Source organism: Vigna umbellata, chromosome 1, assembly GCF_029865625.1.
Source record: "Vigna umbellata cultivar VRB3 chromosome 1, Vumbellata_1.0, whole genome shotgun sequence".
Lineage (NCBI taxonomy): Eukaryota > Viridiplantae > Streptophyta > Magnoliopsida > Fabales > Fabaceae > Vigna > Vigna umbellata.
The window spans coordinates 52,318,556-52,338,094 of record NC_142165.1 but is presented as its reverse complement, the minus strand read 5'-3'; the positions used below and the strand labels follow the sequence as shown (position 1 = coordinate 52,338,094).

General features: G+C 34.6%; 1 protein-coding gene and 1 long non-coding RNA gene across 3 annotated transcripts; one reads left to right on the top strand and one right to left on the bottom strand.

Moving 5' to 3' along the window:
• Nucleotides 1–536: 536 nt before the first annotated feature.
• Nucleotides 537–18,165, bottom strand: LOC124833894 (mitochondrial inner membrane protein OXA1-like). Of its 2 annotated transcripts, none has more exons than XM_047308462.2 (10): nt 17,938–18,165; nt 17,195–17,673; nt 16,657–16,747; nt 16,224–16,271; nt 8,352–8,410; nt 7,514–7,589; nt 7,294–7,425; nt 7,034–7,141; nt 2,238–2,292; nt 537–1,061 (listed from the first exon to the last, which is right to left on the bottom strand). In XM_047308462.2, exons 2-10 carry the CDS (start codon nt 17,653–17,655, stop codon nt 805–807), a joined length of 1,287 nt encoding a protein of 428 aa, XP_047164418.1. In that variant the 5' UTR covers nt 17,656–17,673; nt 17,938–18,165; the 3' UTR covers nt 537–804. The 2 variants fall into 2 exon arrangements, with proteins under 2 accessions (XP_047164418.1, XP_087959860.1); XM_088103734.1 differs by having other exon boundaries at nt 17,966–18,165.
• Nucleotides 2,299–16,211, top strand: LOC148205719 (uncharacterized). Its single transcript, XR_015783332.1, has 3 exons — nt 2,299–4,396; nt 7,972–8,085; nt 8,855–16,211. It is a non-coding gene; the product is annotated as an uncharacterized LOC148205719 (long non-coding RNA).
• Nucleotides 18,166–19,539: the final 1,374 nt, after the last annotated feature.

Genomic DNA, 19,539 nt, shown 5'->3' with positions numbered 1-19,539 from the left:
TCACCGGCTCAGAATAATAAACCGATCAGTTTAAACGAAAGCTCTTGTCGTCGGGAGTGTTCAGACGATGCTTGAGAGGTGATCGAAAGAGGAAATGGTGAGGTTTTCTTAGAGAGAATGAGGAGATTTTAGAGAGAAGGAGGAGAAAAGAGTTTCAACAGTTTGGAGAAGAAGAAAGGCATGCAGAGAGAAGTGGCACGTCATTTGAAATTTAGCCTTAAATACTACTATCACCCAAAACGAACGGCCACTCTCCTACAGCCACCTATTTTCCACTAACTGAGACGCTCACTCTCTTCTTGGTACATGGATCCCACTACTTGGGATTTTGGGTGCGTTTTAATGGGGTCTGACAACCTGTGTTCCCTTCTCTGCGTACAAAAATTAAGAAATTCGCATTAAAATTAAGGAAAAGATTTTATTGTTATACTATATATGTTGACAACACAACACTCTTCATATTTCTTAGTCAAGCTTGAATATTCTGTGCGGCATATACGATGTCTTAAGTAAAATACAAAATGTCTAATAAAAAATAAGTGTCAAGTATCCAAATATAAATAATCAAACTTTTGGTAAAACTTGTACCAATTGTCAAATACATAAATTATTAGCAATCAATGTTTACACGATAATTTAGAAACCCGTGCGTAGGCTACACGATGGGCAAATCCCTGTGCAAAATTATCAGCACTCAATGTTTGAACTAATTTCCTCCTCTTCCCAGGATAATAAAATATAACAAAAATCTGAGCACAATTGCTCCGTATTTCGATAGCCTAATCTAGAAACAGTAAATTTTACTCACTTATTTTTCTTTCTTCCTTTCACTTGTTTCTCTAAACTTCTAAGCCTTTGACTAATAACAGAAGAAGATGATATCTTTGTATTTGAATGTTTTGAAGGTTTATCAGGTACTACTGGGCTTGACTCATTTGTCGTAGAGGTAGGTTGTTTTAGAGCGGGAAATATAGAAAAGGGCGATTGAGGAGCACTGGTGGGGACAGCAACAGGTATTTCAGGAATACCCAATGTTTTCTTTACACCAGGAACTTTAAGCACTGCAAAATTGGAAATAAGAGCAAATGGGTATTAGGAAGAAAAAAAAAACAAAGTGCATAACAAGGATCGCTTGTGTTAATACAGTTCAGAGTGGAAAAACACCGTTTTGATACATAAGTAATTAGAAACATAATTTATACATGAAACACAACCTTGAACTTGAGTCTTATAGACCTACTGCAAGTTTTCCTCTGTTACGAGAATTTTATTCCTTTAGTTGTTTTTAACACAGCTCAAACCCACCCATCGGGGGGAATAATTTCATCATCATAGAAAAATGACATGAATTTAATCCTTAAATCTCACAAAGGACAATTTTGACAGCATGTTCCATGACTATAGAATTAAATTTATGTCAAATTTACTCCTTTTCAAATAAAATTTTAGTCTTCTAATTCCAGTACTAATAACATCAACAGAATTTAGACCAAGCTGAATGATTTACAGTAAGTGTATCGATACACACAAGTAAGATGCTATCTACTACATAAACTAATCTTGTTCTTGATCCTTCAATTTTGAATCTAGTAAATTATCCTGGGGATAATAATAAGGGAACTAGATATCTTACTATTACAATAAAAAAGACCATAATTATGATAACCTGGAGAAAATATTGCAGACAGAATGGTATGCAAATTCTGCTTGTGAAATTAAATGTAAATAAATAAGTAATAACTAAAACAGAGAATGGAAATACTCTGAAAAGTCCTAAGATTGAGAGAACAAAACATAACCCTAATGAGATAGTTGTGATTTGTATGAAGATATTGATTAGAATCAAGCAGATTTTCTAGAAGGGACTAAGTAAAATGGAAGTCAGTCAGGCTACGAATGATTGTTAGAGGCATTCAACTTCATTGATATGTTTAAAAGATTAGATCAATCAGTATTAAGAGTGCAAGACTGTAACTTGCAAGTGCATCTTGGATTGTTTTGAATCATCATGGACAGAGAGAAGACTGCACTCAAAAAGAATACTAAGATTACGGAGCCATGGATTCTTCAATTACGTGCCCTATACATTCAAGACCGCATAAATGCAATCATGATTCGCATGGTAGAATGAAGGCCCAAAGCAAAATGCATTTCAAGAAATTTAGGTTTCTACCTATTTAAGTGGTGAAAATTGGAAAAAGACGTAAAATTGCAAATGAAAATGTCAAGAGCCTTACCAAGTCCATATACAAGTGAAAACAAATTTGACGTAACCCAGTAACAGAATATTGCCTGCACAATCATAAAGGAGCACAAATCAAACTATATGAAATGACAAATGAAAGCGAACATGAAGCTGTAAAGAGAAACTGGCAATCTCTCCTTTTCTTTCTCAATTAGCAAAACACCATTTAGATATTACAAACAAAATAACCGTATAAACCTAAAACATGTGGATAGAATATGGAAAATCAATATCTACATATATTAGCATATACAAGGCGTGAGTTCCAACCTTTGATTTGCCAAAGATACCCTTCAATTTCAAGTAAATTACAAATTAAATTTTATAAATATTAGGGCATCTATTTTCGAAAAAAAAAATAGAGCAATTTTTCTAAGTTTCCAGGGTCAAATAGAATGCTTCCGCTTAATCAATACAATTGTTAGGTTTCCTACTATAATTCAAACACTAAATTTTATGTTAATTATGACCTGCCTTTCTGATAAAATAATAATAATAAAGTGACCGAGTACAGAATAAGAAAGGAGGACAAGAAAAATCTGAGATCGAAACACACTTAAAACAATAAGGATTAACACTTACACAGAAGCCAAGAAACTATTTTTGTAGTCCCAGACAAGAAGGAAAGAGAGTAGTTTCTGTTTGATAATTTAGTTATGGTGTTATGCACCATCCAGTCAGTCCCCAGGACAAAACAACAATTGCAATCTTTTCTAGGAGATAAAATTAAGGGTGCGGAGGCTTGTGATAGCAATCAAGTTATTTACCAGTACTTCTAAAAGACTAATTACCTTTCACTTATATTTGATTTTCTAATTTATTTTTTAGAACTATAAACTCTGTTTGGAGATTAATTTATTTATTTTTATCTTATTCAGCTACACTCCCCTTTGGAAAATCATTGATCAAAGAAAGGAAAACCAATTGCATAGGCCATTGCATATTGTAGGCTATTACCTCAATCCCATGTTGCACTATTATGCTGAATTTATAGTTGATTATAAGGAGAAACGTGGAATGTATGATTGTTTGGATAAGTTGGTGGGAGACATTGATGAGATCAGAAAGATTGATGCTCAAATTTAGAGTTTCAAGAGCAAATATGGATTTTTTTTTTTGGTAGTTTGACAGCTCAATTTCCACTCAACCAAAATCCATTACAATGGTGGGAATCATATGGTGATGAACATCGAGAATTACAAAGACTTGCAATTAGAGTATTGAGTTGACATGTAGTTCATATGGTTGAGTGTAACTGGAGCACTTTTGAGAAGGTAAGAAATTAGTTGATGGAAGACTATCTCCTAATCCAATACAATAGAGAAGGAATCTTCAACTGGTATGAATTTGAGGACAACTTCTCGTCAAGAAGGAGGATATGATAAAGGACTATATCCTAATTCAATACAAGAAAAACTTGAGGATGAGCCTTTGCAATTCAAAGGACTTAAAAACATGAAAATCATGGCTTGGAACTTAATTATAGAATAAATTTTAAGCAATTAAAGTGTATGTACTTTATTTTAATTTTGTAAGTTCACTCGGTGACCTGCCTATCTTGTTGAGTGAGAATATTGAGTAGTTGCTAGGCAAGAAAGGTGTTTCGTTGGGCGAATAGTTCGTTTCTATTTTTGAATTTTCATGTTATTTTTGAGACAGATGTCTTTGGACTTTCTTTTAAGGTTTCTTAGGTGGCTTAAACATTTGTGTCTATATATAAGCACCAAATATGTAGACACCTTGGATGTTCATTATATGATAATTAGTTTTTCATTGAGAGGATTCTATTGATTCTAGGATTCTATTGATTCTAGGATTAGAACTCTAATTCTTATCAAAGATGAATTTCTTTGTCGTGAATCTTCCTTGACTTATCAATATGTTATCAATATGTTAGATTGTGGCATCTCTAACTCTGATTCTTATCAAAGATGACAATCTTTATAGAAAATCTTCATTGACTTAACAATATGCTAGATTGTGGTGTCTCCATCTTTGTCTTCTTTTGTGTTTTTCTCTAATTTATTTTTGTTTACGCCTCTTAGGATTCGAATTCAAAACAATCATACTCTTTCCTTCCTGGATAAGATCGTATCATCTGGCAAGGTATCATCTTGCAAGGTATCATCTGGGAAGGTATCATCTGGGAAGGTATCATCTGGTATTCGGATTGTAATATTTGATATCTAGAGCAAGATTTCTCGTTTGATATTCTCTTCTATCTAACTTTCTGTCATATGAGGAACACCTAAAAAAATTTTGAATATTGGTATTATGTACTTTGTTTTGGAATTTTGTTTGATTCATTGTTCTTAGAATTTTGTAAGGAGTAAAACTCCTACGGTTTTACCCAATTCTATTTTTTAATTTTCGTGTTTTTCATATAATTGTGCATTTGATCCATGGAGATTATCTGTTTTTTCTTTTTGGTTTTTCAGTTAATTGTAGTTCCAATTAACTATTTATTTTGATTTTGCATGAGTATTGGTATTTGAAAGGCAATTTGTTTAGTTTTCTTTGTTTGTGTGTTGAACTACAAAATTGAAAAGAAAAGAAAGAATAATGGATCCAAGTCAAAAGGAAACAAATATATTTTAAAAGAAAAGAAAAAGTAATGATCCAAGAGCAAAAAAAAAATTGAAGAGTTCAACACAAATTCTTACAACAATTTTTGTTTGTGGTTTATTGATCTATTGAATTGCAATCAGTCTTTTTCTTAGAGTCTCCATGTTGTCTCATGTAAATCATTGTAGTAGTCCTATTATTTTCTAATTTTATTGTTTTTGTGTCTTTTAAAAATTCCTTGAAGTTTTGTCTAAAGTTTATTTTATGCATGAACGTTTTATGAATTATGAACCTAGTTTTAGTTATGTACTAATTCTTACTAGTTATGACTTATTATTATTATGTATAAGTTACTTTTATCATCAATATTCTTTTTAATGGATGCACGAGTTTATGAATATAGCAAATCAAGTTACAATCCTCGAGTTTCAATTTTTTATCCCCTTACGATCCTCAGGTTTCACAACATTGGTTGAGATTAACTTTAAAATCCACTTTCTAAGACTAAGACTAACGAAAAAAATAAACCTTTTGCGAAACTATAACTAAGCCAACCCAAAATATCTCTCATGACCCACCAAACCCCAAGGTTAGCTATTTTGCAGAAAAATAGAATCAAATCTGCAACCCAACTCTTCATGCATAAGCTTTCAGTTTCAAAAAAGTATAGACTATAAAGAGAGATGCTGAGTGAGAGAGGGATCACGAGAGAAATGGAGAGAGCGGAATATAAAACTTTTATGTACGGAAATGAAAACAAATCTGCAAGCGAACTAGTCATGTATGTATTTTCAATTTCAGATAACATAAAAAACTACAGAGAGAAGAACAAAGAAATGGAGAAAGAAAAGGGGGAATGGAAAGAGAGAGAGGAAGACAAGGAGAGATCATACAATAGAGAGGCAACAAGGAGGAAGAGAGTTAACCCAGCAAAGGCAGATAGAAGGCTGGCTAGGGTAAACGTAGAGACTGCTCAAAACTTAACTCAAAATAGGAAGCTTTTCTTCTGTTCTGAAAATAAAGGTAAAATGGTTCTCAAATTCCTTGTAAAACCATTTTATCAAATGGATTTTGTTTGGAAAATAAAGTTTGAACTAAAAACTAACTCATAACCGCCCCAAACGGGATCTTGGAATCTCAAATCTAATTCGATTCAAGAAATCAGCAATTCAGATCATGCAATTAACTGCATGTGACATAAAGTTGTGAAAAGCTTGGATGAAACAGTCCTATTCCATAGGTACCCATATGAAACATAACCAATTTTCTATTTATACCCTTTTGCTTTTTTAACTAATTTTCATAGAAAAGAATTGAAAAGTCAATCAAGTTTATATGGTTTACAAAAAATGAAGGAGCAACCAAAAGCACTCTATCTGTTTTAATTTTTCTGAAAACGGTTTCACAAATGTTTCATTCATTCTCTGCATTGTATATAGCTATTCCATTGCTGTTTATTTTCTACTAAAATAAAGGCTTTAATTTATAACCTGGGATTTTGGTTTTTGAGACTTATAGTTAAATTTTTTTTGTTAATTTGTAGTTCAAAATTATTAAATTGAGAACTACATATATTTTAAGCAATTTTTTATTGAGTCTATAGATCTGATATGATTTATTTACAATTCAAGATTTAAAATTACCTACATAGTTCACAATTTGGAACACGATTTTCAACATGTCAAAACTAGTAAACATAAATAAATGTTAAAACACGTAGTAGATGAACTAAGATTACTAAAGGTGATACATTAGCAAAAGAAGTGGGCTGTAGTAGGGGATTAGAGTTACATTTGGGTAAGCGGGAATTGCACCTTGTGTGACAACCTGCTACACAGACATGGCTTCAGGGATAAGGGGAGGGAGTGTTCAAACCAAGGGATGGATTTAGTTGTAAGAGGGAGGCGAATAAGGCCTCTTTTCATAGTAGAAAGTTACACTTGCAAAGTTACCAGCCAGTGAGCAAACGATACAGTGTGTTTGGAACTTGGACACAAATACACAGATGCACGTAAGAATAAATGTAGTTAGTGTCCAAACCCATTTAAATTGGTGTTGAAACATGGTTCCACACGCAGATAGAATCCAACAATTTATAATAAAACTTCAGGCAGAACTACTGTTTCTTTGCAAGTACATCCAACAATTATTTCAAATGCAAAAACAAGTGTAAGCAAAGGATAGCTGTTCCTTCCGGAAAAACACTAAACTATGATAGTTTACCTTTGGAAATCCCATGGTGAAAGGAACCGTAAGAACCGCAAGACCTCTGGAGAACTTTTTCATGGTACCAGCCACAGGATTTCCTTCCATGCCTTCCTGCATATTACACTACGGAACAGAAAATCAATTAGTCCAAATTGGAATTAATGCATGAGAGAACACCGTATCGTCAACTCAAAAAAGCATGTAATCATGAATAACGAAAGTCATCTAGAAAGAATTATCACAAGAGTAGAAAGTTTATGAAAGAAAATGCTCACCTCTACCGTTATTAAGAATGACAATGCAGCCAAAACTGGAAAAACGTACAAGGGATCTGGAGTTGAGAGATCAGTAAACCAATAAGCTCCACCATGCTTGAATGACGGCACTTTTTCAGCCATATTTGTTATCTATCTTGAAACACAAATGTGAGAATGGATAGAAACAATGTAACAGCTCTTCAGACTCTAAGTCAAATATCAAATTGGAACAGCTTACCGCAAGAAAAAAACTAACAAAAATAGGGCCTTGAATAAAGAGTCCTTTCAATGGCGTAAAAGGGGTCACACCATATCTGCAATTATCAAAACCAAAGAAAATGTTTAGTCAAGCAAAAGATCAAAGAATTGAGAAATTGGACTTATTTTAGATATATAGTGTGTGTGAGTGTGTATATGCATGCACGTATCTGTGTAATCAACAAAACAAAAAATTCAATTGATAATTAAGATTTCCGTAATTTACACAATAAAAACAATTTTGCTAAGTTTCACATTTTTCTATAATAACGAATTTCAATGGAATTCTAAGAAACATATTTCTCAATATCTAAAATATATAGTTAAGTGCTGTGGAAATAAACCCCAAAATAAGTTGAGTCTTGCATTATTTATAATACAAGTTATATTATTTTAATTTCTTTTTACCTTTTTATGATACTAATGTTTAAATATCAGATAGCACCTGTCTTCAACGGCAACACTTCCCATCAGATGACAATAGTTGACAAGTGAAGAAACATAAGCAGTTCATGAAAGTAAAAGCAGAAATTGGTTATTTAATGATCTCAGGTATGGCCATCTCAGTTCACAAGTCACCACAAAGATTGATCCACTAATACATTATAATACTATATCACCAAGTGCAGTAGTTACATAAGAATGGATGGTTTAAAAACTACTATAAGCAGTTATAGAACAGAATAAAATACTAAAACAACCATATGCTCTAAACACAGAACAACCATTACAGCAAAAATGAAAGCAGAATAGAAAAGAATAGAACACGAAAATAATGACAAGGATAGTCTTTAGAAGCAAATTATGAAAACGCTTACTCCTTAAACAGCTTCTTCATTTGCTGCTGACCTTTAGCAGCAGCTACAGGATCCATAGCCTGAAAATTGGATGTTAGTGTGATCAAAGAGAAAGTTGTTTTCAATAATACAAGCAACAAAATCGAAAACATAAAAATCACACCAAAATACCACAGATGAGGTAAGTTTGGAGGTTGATTAATATATGGCTTGTTTAGACGTTAAAATTTACATATACAGCAACGCCATTTGTCAACAGGTACAGGCAAACATTGAAGAATGATCATCCAGCAATCAAGTTTCTTCATACATACAAATATATAAATAAATATGCAACATTTGAACGATAAGTTCATATATGTGTGCGGTGCATTTACATAGAACAGAATATATTTTGACAACATAAAAACTAACAAACAACTCCAGAAACAAAATCTATGTTCTGAATATGCATTTATTCCTTTAACACAGATCATTTATTATCTAGATGAATAATGAATTCATTATTGTACATTGCTTTTCAGTGCACCATCACAATCAAGGCCATGAACCCCAAATCAACAAACATAGCTAAAAAGTTTATTATGCTGATAATGGTGGCAACAAATGGGAGTGATGGTGGAAATGGCAACAAAAATGTCATATTTGGTGGCATCAGAATATATTTTAGTGACATGTTTTGACAGAGTTAACAACACTGATTGAAGCAGTCAGTTGTTATGAAGACAGTCGTAGCATTAGTCAATGTTGACAAACATACCTTAAACAGTCTTAGCATCTCTTTCCATTGCTCGGATACATTATGATGCAAGGGGAAAAAAATCATTTTACTATTTGGATAGTGAATGGAGCGGAATTAGTCATTCTCTGTTACTAAATTACCCTTGTCGTAAAAATATAATATGCAATAGTATATTTTTCTCTTCTTCTTAACCACTTGTCTTCATCAAATTCTAGAATGAATATGAAACCTATTAAAGTATTCTTATTGGTGAAAAAACTAATCCATTAGAAGAGTTGGCTTTCAAAGAAAATCAACTATCAATAAATACACCAAAAGAAAATTATTGTTGTAATAGTGCAATTGTCATGACACATATAATGATAGCCAATTCATTGCAGTGCAGATTAATGTAGAACTAATAAATATTAACATGTGTTGAAATGTAATGTTTTTATTATTATTAATATTTATGTAAGGGTTTTTTCTTTTAGGGTTTTGTTAAGAGCTTACCACCCTTTTGCTTTTCAGACCTACTGTCTCCTATAAATGCAGTAGTAAGTTCTATCAGAAGTTTAAGTGAAATAAAACTCTTTAGTTATTCTCAACTCTTCAAGTTGTTATCAAGAGCCAGACCATTTTGTCTTCATTGTCTATTGTCGGCACCGTCGTCTTTATGCCGTTTCCGCCGTCGCCGCCGTGGTCAATCGTTGCTTTCTCCAGCGAAGTCAAGGGTTAGGTGTGCCTTAAGAAGCGCGACCCAACCCTGGTGGTCCCTTCCTCAGAAGCCTCTACATGTGCCACCACACGCCACTTCTCTTCGGACAGTCTCGGGCGCGTGTTCCTCACGCGCTGCCTTCCAAGTGTCGAAGTTACACCGCACCACAGGCAGTCGTCTCGCCGGAGCTTCTTGAGTGTGTTTTGGTTCTTGTTTCTCGATTTCGTTGGATGTGGCTCATACATAGGGTTTCCTCCCTCAAAGTTATTTTGTTTGTTTTGGAACCCTAAGTCCTGTTTCTTCTCACAGCTTTAGAATGGCCTCTTCTATTGGAATTCTACTACCCCTGTCATTAGGTCTGTAAAACTCAATTGGAAAAATTATTTATCATGGTCCTCTGCTGTGGAACTATGGTTTCTTGGTCAAGTACACCACAATCACCTTGAACAAGATGTTTCTATGGTCCCAGATGAAGAAAAACCTTAGTGGAAGAAACTAGATTTTCAGTTATGTGCTATTTTGTGGCAATATGTTGAGCAAGAGGTTCTAGATACCTTGAGACCCTATAAGACATGCTCCTCTTTTTGGAAAAGCACACAAGATACTTTTGGCTAATGTTGTACAACATATTTTCGATGCAACCCAAATAGTAGCTTCTTTCAAACAAGTCAATCATGATATGGTTTCCCATATAGCAAAACCTTGGGCTGTGGTAGAAGAGTTAAAGAACTTCTTTGTAGCTGATTCATTAGAAAGTATAAACACAAAGCTTGACGGTATTACATGGTCCTAATTTTGAGAAGTTTACACTCGTATTTTGATCATGTACATGATCAAGTTTTAGCTGGTGATCAAATCCCGTCGATGGATGGCTTAGTTACTCGACTCCTTCGGGTACCTACATTGGTAAAAGACAAGAATTTAAGTGATGCTATTGAAATATCAGCAATGGTGGTACTGCGAGGAAGAGGAGGTAGGAGCAACCAAGGACGACGCGGTGGTCGAAGTGGACGTCCTCAATGCTCATATTGTAAGACAGTGGGTCATACCCAAGATAAATGTTATTCCTTGCATGGCTTTCCAGACAAAGTCGCTCACGTGTCTAAATCTAATCATTCAGAATCTAGAATTTTTTATGAAGAGTACTAAGTGTTTTTGAGGTACAAGTCTGAAAAATCTTCTAATCTTGGCCAATCCTCCTCAATGTCAAATGTGTCTATTGCATGCATCTCTCAATCTGTGGAAGGTCATAGTCCATGGATTCTTGACTCTTGACTCATGTGCCTTAGATCATATCTTCGGTAACATTCCTTCATTTTCTTCCATGTCCTTTCCGAAAATTCCCATTTCATTACCATTGCCAATGGATCAAAGTGGCATCTCAAGGAATTGGCAAAGTTTCCTTATCTCCTCCACTAAATTTGAATTTTGTTTTTGTATATTCCTCATTGTCCTTACAATTTAATCTCTGAGTCAATTGACTTGTTCCTTAAATTTTTTTGTAACCTTTATTGCTAATTCCTTTGTTATACAGGAACATGGTACAGGTCATCTGATTGGAGAAGGACATGAGTCACAAGGACTTTATTTCTTAAAACCTAACTTCTCAGTTTCTTGTTTCACAACTTCATCCCCAAAACTTTTGCATGATCGGTTGGGCCACCCAAGCTTATCCAAGTTGAAGATGATGCTTCCAAGTCTCAAATACATCCAAGTCTTAGATTGTGGGTCTTGTCAATTAGGAAAACATATTAGATCTTCCTATCCTAAAAAGTCTAAGACGCGATGTAATTTTGCCTTTTCAACTATTCATTTTTATATCTGGGGACCAAGTCGTGTTACTTCTTTTGGTTTTAATTATGTTCCAACTTTCATTGATGAATTCTCTCGATGTACTTGGGTTTATTTAATGAAAGAGAGATTTGAACTTTTGGCATATTTGTGTCCTTTTTTAATGAAATTTAGAACCAATTTGGGAAGACAATTAAAATCCTCAGAAGTGATAATGCTAAGGAATATTTTTATGCAGCATTTTCTTGATTCTTACTTTCCCAAGGAGTTTTACACCAGTCAACATGTCTCCACACTCCACAACAAAATGGCATTGTAGAGAGAAAGAATAGACATCTCATTGAAATTGCACGCTCCTTGATGTTGAATACTAATGTTCTTGTTCATCATTAGAGTGATGCAATCCACATTGCCTGTTTTTTTATCAATAGGATACATTCTTCCTCTCTTGAGAATAAAGTCCCTAACTTGGTCATTTCTCCAAATGACCCTCTATACCATGTCTCTCCTCGTGTATTTGGGTGTACTTGTTTTGATCATAATGTTTCTCTAGGTCTTGATAAACTCTTTGCAAAAGCTATTAAGTGTTTCCTTTTGGGATACTCTCGCCTTCAGAAAGGGTATAAATGTTATTCTCCCTCAACCAAGAGGTATTATATGTGTGCTAATGTCACATTCTTTGAGAATACACCTTTTTTCTTGTCCTCCATAGAGGATCATTCTCTGTTCAACAAATGTTTCATCTACCATCATGTGATCCCTTGGTTATTCTTGTTTCTTTACCTCAAACTCAAAATGCAAATGACATTGTTCCTCCACCTCTTCTCACATATCAACGTCAGACACAATCTCAAACTCAAAACACTGAAGATCCTCGAGACTCAGATCCTCCTCCATCAGATTCCCAAACCATGGATCCTTCATCCTCCTCACCTTCTCTTGACTCAGATAGTAATTGGCATATTGCATTTCGGTAAGGTATTCGCTCTACTCGTAATCCTTATCCTGTTTATGATTTATTGAGTTATCATCATTGTCTCCTTCATATTTCTCCTTTGTTCCCTCCTTATCTTCCATTAAGGTTCCCAATAATGTTCATGAGGCACTTGGTCATCTTCGATGCCGACAAGCCATGATTGATGAAATGCGGCACTTAAACACAACGACACTTGGGACCTTGTCCTTCTTCCTCCTGGTAAGAAGCTTATTGGTTGTTGATGGGTCTATGCTATTAAGGTTGGTCTTACTGGTACAATCGATCGTCTCAAAGCTCGTCTAGTAGCTCGTTTATGGCCTCGACAATTGTGATACCTATTCTCATGTGGCTAAAACCAGTATTGTTTGTATTTTGCTTGTTATGGCTGCCATTCGTCAATGGCCCCTTTACCAGTTGGAAATTAAAAATGCCTTTCTTCATGGTGATCTAGAAGAAGCGCTATACATGGAGCAACCTCCTAAGTTTGTTGCTCAGGGGGAGTTTGGGTTAGTTTGTAAATTACATCATTCCCTTTATGGCTTGAAGCAATCACCTCGAGCATGGTTTGGTATATTTAGTTGGGTTGTGCAGAATTTTGGATTGAAACGATGTAAGGCGGATCATTCAGTATTTTATGGTCACTTTTCTCCTGATAAATGTGTTTATTTTATGGTGTATGTTAATGATATTGTCATTACAAGAAATGACGTTACTAGAATTGCTCAATTAAAGAATCATTTGTTCAACCACTTTCAGACCAAAGATATGGGTTGGCTAAAATATTTCCTTGGTATGCTCTTGATATTTTGAAGGAAACAAGCCTGACAAATTCCAAGCCCATTGATTCTTCTATGGACTCAAATCAAAAGTTAATGAGAGACCAAGGTGAACTTTACTCAGACCCAGAGACATATAGAATGCTGGTTGGAAAACTCATCTATCTTACCATAACAAGACCTGATCTTTCTTATCTGATGGGAGTTGTGTCAATTTATGCAAAATCCACATGTTGATCATTAGAATGTAGTGATTCGCATTCTTAAATATGTAAAAGGGAACCCAAGACAAGGATTGTTGTATGAGGACAAGGGAAGCACTCGAGTTGTCCAATTGACAAAAGATCTACCACAGGATATTGTGTTTTACTTGGAGGGAACCTTGTATCTTGGAAAAATAAGAAACAAAGTTTATTGCTTGATCTAGTGTTGAAGTTGAATATCGATCTATGGCTTTAACTACATGCGAACTAGTGTGGATTAGACAACTCCTTCAAGAGTTGAAATTTTGAGAAAATGAAAAGATGAAGTTGTACTGTGACAATCAAGTAGTCCTTCACATTGCCTCTAATCCAGTGTTTCATAAAAGAACAAAACACAGAGATTGATTGTCATTTTATTAAAGAGAATGTTATGTACCTGGGTTTGGAACCTAACAAGAACACACTCAGAAGATAGAAAGAATAATGAAAGAATGGGTTCCTGTATTGATATTGAGAACAAAGTACACTGATAGCGCTAATGGAGGCCTATCCCCTCTTAGCCCTAACGGGGGCATAATCCCTCTTTTTTGGCCAAAGTTCAGATTTACAAAATAATACTCAAAAACTCCCCTCTAACACTGAAATAGAACTCTATTTATACAAGACCTCCATCCCGCCTTTCCTAACTGCTCTCACCTCCATCCCACCTTTCCTAACTACTCTCTCATTTCCTCTTCCTTCTCTCCTCTTACCTTAGATCCTATCATTACACCCTGCTGCAAAACAACCTTGTCCTCAAGGTTGGAACAATGAAGTTTGAGCCCATGGCATTGTGATATGGTCTTATCACAGGAAGGGAACCCGCTGACTACTACCTGCAACTTCCCGTTTGGAGGCTTGGGTGGTGGTCGAATTGAGAGATAAAATTTATGGGACCATTTTCGTGTTTGCATTATTTCCTTGAAGGCGAGGAGCTTCTTATCCTTCCCTGTAAAATAACTTCTTCTACCGTTCGGCTCTCTTCTTCCTATCGTTATACCGTTCGGCTCTCTTCTCCCTGTCTTTATACCGTTCGGCTCCTCCACCCTGCCTTCAACCGTTCGACTCGCATTAACAACCCTGAACAGAGTTGCTACAAGATCTTCCCATTCTAGAGTTACTTCTCCTCTTCGTTGTGCATCTTCGTTACTGACCCCACACTCTTGGCAGCTCCCAATCGGCCTGGGTTTATAGCGATTAGCCTCGGATTGTGTCACCTCTTCGCTCGTTCGTCCCCCAAACGACTGGTATTCTATGGCCTCAGATTGCTCGGCCAATGATTGGGAGACTCTTTTGACTGTAAGACCGTTCGGCCTTTGACTGTAACTGTAAGACCGTTCGGTTCCGACAAGTCGATTCTGCTCTCCATTTTTCCCCCAATTTGGATCCGGCAAGTCGGAACAATTTGTTAGGAACCTGGGTTTGGAACCTAACAAGAACACACTCAGAAGATAGAAAGAACAATGAAAGAATGGGTTCCTATATTGATATTGAGAACAAAGTACAATGATAGCGCTAATGGAGGCCTAATCCCCCTCTTAGCCCTAACAGAGGCATAATCCCCCTCTTCTGACCAAAGTCCAGATTTACAAAATAATACTCAAAAACTCCCCTCTAACACTAAATAGAACTCTATTTATACAAGACCTCCATCCCGCATTTCCTAACTGCTCTCACCTCCATCCCGCCTTTCCTAACTGCTCTCACCTCCATCCCGCCTTTCCTAACTGCTCTCACCTCCATCCCGACTTTCCTAACTACTCTCTCATTTCCTCTTCCTTCTCTCCTCTTACCTTAGATCCTAAGAGAGAAGTTGTTGTCAAAGGATTTTGTTACTGAGTTTGTCAACTCTAATGAACAACTTGTAGACATTCTGATCAAATCTCTTAGGGGGCTTAGAATTCAATTTATATGTTCCAAGATTGGTGCATATGATTTATATGTTCCAAGCTTGGTGCATACGATCTATATGCTCCAGCTTGAGGGAGAGTGTTGAAATGTAATGTCATTATTATTATTAATATTTATGTAAGGGTTTTTTCTTTTAGGGTTTTGTAAGGAGCCTCCCGCCCTTTTGCTTCTTTTGCTTTTCAAAACTATTGTTTCCTATAAATGCAGTAGTAAGTTGTATCATAAGTTTAAGTGAAAAAAAACTTTTTAGCTATTCTCAACTCTTCAAGTACATGAAAATAAGATTAGTGTCAAACAACATAAACGAGAAATGGACAAAATGCCTTTAAATTCTTTTACATTTTAGTAGGTGAAAAAGCAATTTTGAGTATTAAGAATGTTCAACTTCTATAAATTATGATTGCCAGATGTTAGAATTTTTAACTTCTGTCACGACTGAAACTGTGAAACAGAGTACGTTGCACTAGAATTGTGTACAAAGCATAGGTAGTGGTTGCTTCTATTGTGTTCAAGTAGAAAAGGGCTAAAATAATAAATTTACAATTAAATAAAAAAGATCCTTTCCATCACATTACTCTCAGTTCAGGAGGTAAGAGAACATGCTTAAAATGATTGAATGACATTCAAAGATAAATAAACCAATTAAAATTTACAAAACACGGTAAACAGAACATTTGAGGCCCCGTTAGCTCACTTGCATATTCAATAAAATAGCATGGCAATATCATCAGTAATAATAAAAATTATTTGAGGATTACCATCCCGTCCATCTGCTGCTTTATCTCCTCCAAGTGCGGCCTCATTAACTGGCATAAGTGAAATAGTAAGCTTATGTAATAAAATAGATTAGAATATATAAAAAGTGCATTATTGATATAAAAAGCTTGAGGGCCTTTACAGAAAACAGAATAAAAAAGATGGAACAGAAGTGTAAAGCTAGAATTAACCTTCTAAGCCATGTTAAGGAGATCTTAATCCAAAAAGGTAAAGTGAACTAAGGGAAACAGTTCCCTCCAAATGTATGAATTGTGTCCACTCCAATCAGGACGTGGCAAGGACGAAGGAACAGACAAAAGGCATTGCCATTATTTTATTTCAGAAAGAAATAAGGATGAAGCTAAGAGAAGCATAATATACCATTATTTTATTTTAGAAAGAAATAAGGATGAAGCTAAGAGAAGCATAATATACCGAAAGTTTAGAAGTGGCCTTAAGTTGATTTATTAAGAGTGGAACTGTAGCACTTCGAATCAACAGGGTTGTAAGAACTATTGATGCCCACCTGAAAGAAGAAGTAATGAGATTAATAATCACCCTTGAAAGTCAAGTTTTCACCAAATACTACATATATTATTTATGAATTATGAATGAATTCACCACTGGATAATCAAATCCCAGAATATACATCACATACAAATAGGGCAAGAACAACCTTGCCAACCATAGCATAATCCTGAAACTCTAAAAATTCCCTTTACATTTTGAACTGACATAAAATAAGCTGATATATCAATTTAGAAAATATTAAAGCAAACTCAGTATCTTCAGTGCCTATAGCAAGTTATAATTAAACAGATAATCTAAAGTTCAAACCCAAATCCCTTGTAAAAGCAAAAGATATACCAATGACAACTTGACATGCATGAAACCATTTCAGGACTGTTTTTGGTATTCCATTAAAATTCGGGATTATGTTTGTGTCTATACATACATACACACATAGACTCACCAATTTAAGCCAGTGTAGGAATGCACAGCATCTATCACGTACTGCAAGCCCATTACAGGCAAAAAAGAATCGGCGGCAGCAATTGCAACCTCATTAGTAATGGCAGCCTGAGAAGCTATAGTGTCTATGGTAGTGTCAGTGAGTACATCAGCTACATCAGTGAGTATGACACTGTCAATCTTATCTGAACCCTGATTCACTGTCGACATATACCGGCAGAAGCCATATCCAGTGCATGGAGAAATAAATCTATCTCGGGAAAGGGGGGAGAACCCCAATGGTCCCTTAAGAGAGCTTGCAAAGGACCTTATCTGGGCAAACTTACTAACGCCTGCTGAAGATGATTTTTCCTCAGACTTTTCCTGTCTCCCTTCATCGCTATGAAGAACATAACTGAATGATGGATGGCACCTCCGATCTACAAGGTTCCCTCTCATCAAAAGGCAACGCCGGTAAGCCATTGGTATTCTTGGCCAGTTCTATGAAACAGCATCAAATAACAAATTGAGTTCGGATTGTGCCAAGATAAAAAGAAATTGACCACCTTCCTCGATAACTCTTCGGAAGATGTATGTTAAGTGGTTTAAGACGGGTTTAATATCCAACGTGTACGAACGAAATAGAAAATTAGGCTAAACGGTGTAAAGGCAAAGAGTAAAATCAACTAAATATGAACAAAGTTGTGAAACAGAACTTCGAAACGGAATGCAGATGAAAATGCGAAAGTGATGAAAGGGACTGACGGTGCACGGTGGACGGCGCACGGTGAACGGCGCACGGTGGACGGCGCACGGTGAACGGCGCACGGTGGACGGCGCACGGTGAACGCGCACGGTGAACGGTGCACGGCGGTAGACGGTGGACTATGGTGGAGCAGCCTAGGGGTTGAGGCAGGGTCGGTCAGAACGCAGTGCCCACGATGAAAGGGAAATGGGGTTTTAGGAGATCCTTAATTCTTGCAATTTTATTTTTCACGTTTTATCTTACACGTGAATAGTTTTAATTAACTCCTCCAGTTTTATAAATATATAAATATATAAATAGAAAAAAGAGAGAGACGCTACATTGTTTTGGTTTTTTTGGTTAAACTAACCTTAAATATAAAAGTTAAAATTCCTTCTTAGGTAAATATTTTGGTTATGTATTAAATATATTTTTTAATTGATATTAAAATAAGAAAACGTTAAGCAACTTAAATAATATGAGATGTTTTTGATACGTTAAATAAAATTAATGTTTAATTAATTTAAAAAGATTATATTACTTTAATTTTATATTTTAAAAATTAAAATATATCAAAATTTTAAATATAAATTATTTTCAATTTTGTGTAAAAATATAAAAATTAAAAATACATTTAACTCTTGAAAATAGTTAGAGTTTTAATTTGTCAATAGAAGTTCATTGAGTTAAATCCTCTTTTTTAAGTGTTTAATTTTAAAAGTCAAATATAGTTTTATTTGATAATGATTTACATTAAAGCTGTTGTGACATCTTTAAGATTGAAATTAAATATATTTTTAATTTTTAAACATTCACATAAAATAAGAGTTGCTCATAATTCAAATTTTGATAGAATTTTATTTTTAAATTTCAAAAATTAATAAATATAGTCATTTTAATTTAATTAAGTTAAAAGAAATTTACATATCAAATAATATTTCAAAATAGTGTTTGATTTATTTATCTGTTTGACAATTGTTATCTCAAATATTAATTTAAAACATCATTTAACATATATTCATTTATTTTTAAAATTTAAAAATTAAAATGTATCAAAATTTAAAATATAGATAAATTTAAAATTCACATAATTGTAACAGACAAGGAATTTTAACTCTCGTTGTGCAAACAAGCTCCATTGAGTGACGGGAGAATTTAAAACATATATCTCCATTGATGGGAGTTTAAATTTAGTGTGGAATTCTGAAGTTTAAAACATATGTCCATTGACGGGAGAATGTAAACTTTAGTGTCCATTTATTGACGAGAGAATTTAAAACATATATGTTAGACAACCGAAACATATAACACCGAATGAATTTTAACTTTTATTTTTAACGTTAGTTTAAAAGAAAATGTAGCGTCTCCCTCTTTTTCCTATTTATATGCTTTATAAAATTGGAGGAGTTAATTACAACTGTTCACGTGTAATTTAAACTCTAGAATTTTAAAGTTTGGAATTTTAATTGTTAGAATTGTATTCTAAACTTTAGTCAAACTCTAAATACCTTTCCAACTATTTTGCAATCTAAGGCTTTATTATTTTTTTTTTTTACATCATGCGGTGAAGTTATCTACAAAAAATATTATGATACTTAGTTCATTATATGATCATTTGGTAA

Coding starts and splice junctions, on each gene's coding strand:
- LOC124833894 (XM_047308462.2), bottom strand. CDS start 17,655: ATGGCTTACCGGCGTTGCCTTTTGATGAGAGGGAACCTTGTAGATCGG. Junction 8,411..16,223: donor AGCAGCAGATGGACGGGATG/GTAATCCTCAAA, acceptor TCCAATTTTCAG/GCTATGGATCCTGTAGCTGC. Junction 7,142..7,293: donor CATTCTTAATAACGGTAGAG/GTGAGCATTTTC, acceptor TCTGTTCCGTAG/TGTAATATGCAGGAAGGCAT.